Source organism: Elephas maximus, chromosome 22 (genome assembly GCF_024166365.1).
Source record: "Elephas maximus indicus isolate mEleMax1 chromosome 22, mEleMax1 primary haplotype, whole genome shotgun sequence".
Lineage (NCBI taxonomy): Eukaryota > Metazoa > Chordata > Mammalia > Proboscidea > Elephantidae > Elephas > Elephas maximus.
In genome coordinates this window covers 22,553,010-22,558,268 of record NC_064840.1, presented here as the reverse complement: position 1 = coordinate 22,558,268, position 5,259 = coordinate 22,553,010, and the positions used below count along the sequence as shown (strand labels likewise).

The window sequence follows — 5,259 nt, the reverse complement described above, 5'->3', positions numbered from 1 at the left end:
GGATGAGGAAGAGTAATGGGTCCCAGCCAACCCAGGGACAGTGGGGTTCAGTGAGGTAAAGCACACCTGGAATGGGGTGCACTTGGTGAGGGGAGCTCCTCTCTGTGAAAGCTGCTGGACCTGTCTTCTCCCACAAGGGCACAGAGGGTTGAGTCGGTCCTTCACTATAGGTTAACACCCAGGTGCCATGGCTGCAGGCCCTGATGGGGAACACCCAGAGTGCGGGTGGCCTGCCCGCTTGAGTGAGCTTCTGCTGGGTAAGCACTCGTCGGGTCAAGGCCCACAAGGATTGTCCAGGTATAGTCATGCTGGCCTGGACACTGACTGTGCCCTTAGGGCCAGCACCTTCATTTTCCTATGGGGTGGGGTGGGCTTGCCCCCAGAGGGCATTTTACCACAAATATGAATGGCATCAACGGAAACGCCAGGCTTTTCTCGGGAAGTGCTGTGGAGGCTTGCATGCCCAGAGGAGGGTGGAGTGCAGCACCAGCTGAGTGTGTGGAGGAGATATAACCCAGGAGGGACATATTCTGCACATCTTTCCCACCCACACACTTGAAGGCTGTCCCAAAGTTCCAGCAGGAAGAAAAGGGTTGTCCAGATGGAGAAAATGAGGCTCCACGCCCTTTCTCTCTCCATCTGGAAGGTCCAGGCCCAGCTGACCTCCAGCCCCTGATGCCCTCTTCTAGCCAGCACAGCTCCATCCCTGCACAGCACCTCCCGCGGTGGCCGTGCAATGGGAGGCCATTCAACTCTGGGTTCCTGCCCACAGTCCTGGGCCTACCCAGACAGCCAGATGCAAACCTTGGCCAGGAGGCTCAAGATCTGAGTTGCATTCCTGGCTCTGTGGCCCCAGGTTCTTCTCCCCACTCCCAACAACACCCTGGAATTGAAAAGATGTGGGGCTTCTGCTGGGGTTGCGCACAAGGGCTCCCTGGTTCAAGGGTCAGCCTGGCCCTGCCCCCACTGCCACTTCGGGAGAGCTCCGCCCCTCAAGCTTGGTCCTCCACTCACTGTCCAGGCCCTACCAGATTTCTCCCCAAGCCAATCAAGCGAAGCAGCGTGATCTCTGAACAGTTTATTTCTTCTGACTAGGAAGTGGGCTGGCCGGGGGCGGGGAGGGCATGGCCACTGCAGACCAAGGCGGGCCCGCGCAGCGCTCAGGCGAAGGTGGAGCTGTTCCAGCCCACGTTGGCCGCGTTCATGTCGTAATAGTTGATGTAAATCCTGTGGGGTGGAAGGCGGGCTCAGCGCTGCGCCCCTGGCCCTCCCGGACCCCCGGCCCTGCCCCGGGCCCCCCGGCCCATCCCCGGGCCCCCCGGCCCACCCGGCCCTCCCCCGGCCCACCCGGCCCTCCCCAGATCCCCCGCACCTGTCGGGGCTGATGCGCAGACGCTCGGCCAGCAGGCCGCACAGCAGCTTGCTGTAGGTGCGGTTCTGCGCGCCGCCGATCTTGCCGATACTGTGCAGGCTGCAGAGCGCGCACGGCTCGCTGGAGCCGCCGAAGACCATGAGCTGTTCCGGGACCACGTGCACCGCGATGTACTGCCGGGAGGGGAGGAGATCAGCGGCTGGGCCGCTAGGGGCCCCGATCACCGTGCTCTGCCCGCCCCCGGCCCCCCGCAACCTCATCCTGGGTCCGCAACCCCCCGCCGGGATCACCTCCTCCCACCCCCACTCGGCACACCTGGCAACCCGCCGCCGGGCTCACCCCCTCCCACCCCCACTCGGCACACCTGGGTCGGCTTGCCAGTGGCCTGCGCCAGCTGCTGGGTGAGCTCGGAGAGAAGCCCGTCGGGCACGGAGGCGCGGGGCACGTTGGTATTCACGACGAACATCGGCATGATGGCAGAGAGACGGCGGGATGGACCAGACTGACGGAGCGACACACGCGGTGGCCACAGCCCTAGAACCTGAGCTACGTGACCGACGCCTGGCCCCGCCCCAGCGAGCTCGTAGCCCCGCCTCCGTGACGTCCCCCGGCGGAGGTCCCTCCCCTGAGGTCCCGCGGTCCCGCCTCCCGTGACGTCACCCGGAGGCCCCGCCCCTGGTAGCCTCACAGCGGAGGAGCTCCGTGCCCCGTACGGTCCGCCATTTGCCCCACGCGTCCCGCATGCCGCCGGAGCCGGCGTACTACCTTAGGCTTCGGGTCGGTGTTAGTCCCTCCACCCAGTTTCCAGTGTGTACTGAGCGATGTCGGTGTGCCGGTGGCTGGAGGGAGGCTGTTAGCGGGACAGGGGGCCCTTTGCCCGCGGGGGCCACGGCGGGTGCGTGAGGTCCGAGCCCATTCCAACGCGCGCCGAGCCCCGAGTCTTGGGTCTGCACGTTCCCAAGTGCTACTGCCCTGCGCGTGCATGTGTGTGAGGTGGGAAAGGGGTCAGCGCAGTGTCCTGGGGAGACTTTCCATGTCTCTCCTGCTCACAGGGAGCGCCCGGTGGGTGCAGGCGCACGTAAGGAGGTGTGGAATGGATGGGTGGTTGGAGATAGCTGGGCACTTAAGAGAAGGCAGCACCTGGAGTAGGGTCATGCCCAGGACCCTCTGAGCCTGTAGGCCCTGCCACTACTGGGCAGAGCCTGTGGCCAAGGGGCCACCTCCATCCCTGGGCCATTTTGACCCGGAACCACTTATGCCTCTGACTCATTCTGGCCCCACAGTCTTTTCTGGGCGCCGTCACCCTGTCACACCCATGCAGTCCTAGTCCTGGCCCCAGCCCGGGGCTGTCCTCTGAGGTCCAGTGTCTCCTGCTCAGTACATCCAAGCCCAAATGCAAGAGTTTTCCTCCCAAACCCTTAACGGTCCCCTTGTGAAGCCCTCACTTCTATCCCCATCCCCAACCACCCTCCTACCACCACCACTGTCATCTAAACTAGCAGTCATCACTTTTGCCTGGACTGCTCCTCCGGGTGGGAGGGCTCTATGTCCCCGCCTCCTGGCAGCAGATCTGGCCATGTGACTTGCTTTGCCAATGACAAGTGTGCAGAAGGGATATGAGCAACTCCAGGCAGAAGGTTCAAGACCCAGGCCTAGCTGGCCCTGTTCTCTGTGATGGTGGAGGTGGATGATAGGGAGGAGCCTCGTCGACTGAAAAGCACCCCTGTCAATCATGGCAGCCATGCTGCGGTGAGCCACTGTGGTTTTCAGGGTGACCCTGCAGCATGAGGGAGCTCTCCCTGGCTGGGACAATCCCTGTGCTATTTGTCATTTACTCTGACCCTCCCTCAACCGATTTTCAGAAGGGCACTCCCACCCCCACCTCCTACTAGCTTGGACACTTGGCTAACCTCTCTGAGCCTCAGTGTCCCCGTGTGTATCGCCACTGGGATGACAATAGTGTCCTCTGGTGCCAGTGGTCCCTGCCAGCTGCCCCCATCTTGCACGGCCCCCCTTGTTTTCTGTGCCGGGACACACTGCTCTACAGTGCTGAGCTCCTGGCTGTTTGCCTGCCCTTTTCCTTGTGTGACTCCAGCCCATCTTCCAGACCTCGACTTGGCTGTTGGTTCCTCTGGGAACTGCCTGGAGCACTTGGCTGCCCAGGTCAGATAATGTACCCAGTGCCTGTCCTTTATGCTATGAGTCAGAATCGACTCCACGGCAATGGGTTTGGTTTGGTTTTTGGTTTATGCTCCCAACATTCTGAGCTCAGACTCTGGGGCTCAGCTTATACAGTGGGTCCTGCCCTTTGCCCAGTTCCAGGCCGCCCGGTGCACTGAAGTCAACACCATTTGGTCCGCTTTGGTGGTCCCCTCGGGAACTTGTGCCACTTTCCCCCTAGGTACCAGCTTTAAAAGAATAACCAACCACAGACTAAAGCAGCTGTTCGACCCCACCCTGAAACCCCAGTAAAGGCAGCTGTCCACAGTTCCTCAACCTCTCTCTTGCTCTCCCCATTGCAGTTGTGCTGCGTGTGGTCCTGATCCCGATGGCTTTGCATGACGTGATGGGTACCCTCTGGGAACTGTGATGTCTAATACATTTAGTTACTTTCTTGGCCTCCCTCCCTCCTCCCTTCCGTGTCACCCCGACTGGCCATCCCACAAGATTGTTAGGACAAGCTGTCACCCTAGTTGTGTTGTTGTTAGGTGCCGTCAAGTCGATTCCAACTCATAGCAACCCTATGTACAACAGAATGAAATACTGCCCGGTCCTGCACCATCCTCACAATCGTTGTTATGTTTGAGCTTATTGTTGCAGCCACTGTGTCACTCCATCTCATTGAGGGCCTTCCTCTTTTTTGCTCACCCTCTGCTTTACCAAGCATGGTGTCCTTCTTCAGGGACTGGACCCTCCCAATAACATGTCCAAAGTACCAGAGACGAAGTCTCGCCATCCTCGCTTCCAAGGTACATTCTGGATGTCCTTTTCCCATACCCTATTTCTACTTGTGGGCTAATGATTTCTGTCCAAGCAGGAAACACCTTAAGGATGGGGACTATCTCTTTGGCCACCACTATATGCCAGCCTCCTGACCCATCACCCAAGGGGGTAGGCAGAATGGTCCTCCCAGAGGTCCACACCCTAGCCCCTGTGAATATGTTATGTTACATGGCAAAAGGGACTTTGCAGATGTCATTAGGGCTATAGCCCTTAAAATAGGGAGATTATCCCGGATTGGCTGGGTGGGGCCAGTCTAACCACATGCATTCTTAAAAGGAGAGAACTTTCTCCGGAGTCAGGAATACCAAGACGGGAAGTGGGACTCACAATAGGAGAGCCATCGCTGGCTTTGCAGGTGAGGAGGCCAAGGACCTCAGGCACGCAACTGCAAGGAACTGGATTCTGCCAAAGGCCGGAATGGGCTTGGAAACGGATTCTCTCTGAGCTGCTGACCAGACGCCTGGACTGGGGCCACATGAAGCCTCAGCAGAGGACGCAGCATGGCATGAGGGATGTCAGACTGTATAGTAAAGCATGCAATGATAAATGGGTGCTGAGTTTGTGGTAATTTGTCATGGGTATAGTAGACAAACCATACACCTGGCATCTCTGGGGGCTCGACACCTGTCCAACAGGCAACAGGACTGACTCACAGTGCAGCACTGGCAAATGTGGATGCTGACCTGCCCGACACCTGTCCCCTTCCTCTGTATTAACAGAAGCTCAGTTCTGTCTGGCTAGAATACTCACGCAGATCTCTTGCCAGTCTCCGAGATGTAGCTCATCCCATTCGTTTATCCCCGTTTGCAAATCCCAGGCGCCATCATCTTTAGGCAGAGCTGCCGTAAGGTCCCTTGCACTGGCCCTGCCACAGCCTCCTTTGG

General features: G+C 59.2%; 1 protein-coding gene across 1 annotated transcript; it reads right to left on the bottom strand.

Moving 5' to 3' along the window:
* Positions 1–1,063: 1,063 nt before the first annotated feature.
* MIF (macrophage migration inhibitory factor) lies at positions 1,064–1,955 on the bottom strand. The gene is made up of 3 exons (XM_049866852.1): positions 1,737–1,955; positions 1,373–1,545; positions 1,064–1,227 (listed from the first exon to the last, which is right to left on the bottom strand). The coding sequence occupies exons 1-3, from the start codon at positions 1,842–1,844 to the stop codon at positions 1,161–1,163; spliced, it is 348 nt and encodes a 115-aa protein (XP_049722809.1). The 5' UTR covers positions 1,845–1,955; the 3' UTR covers positions 1,064–1,160.
* Between the last annotated feature and the right edge of the window lie 3,304 nt (positions 1,956–5,259).

Excerpts from the sequence above, each read along its gene's own strand:
- MIF (XM_049866852.1), bottom strand. The coding sequence starts at position 1,844 with ATGCCGATGTTCGTCGTGAATACCAACGTGCCCCGCGCCTCCGTGCCC. Across the intron at positions 1,546-1,736 it reads CCACTGGCAAGCCGACCCAG|TACATCGCGGTGCACGTGGT; the intron begins GTGTGCCGAGTG and ends CCCTCCCGGCAG. Across the intron at positions 1,228-1,372 it reads CTGCGCATCAGCCCCGACAG|GATTTACATCAACTATTACG; the intron begins GTGCGGGGGATC and ends TCCACCCCACAG.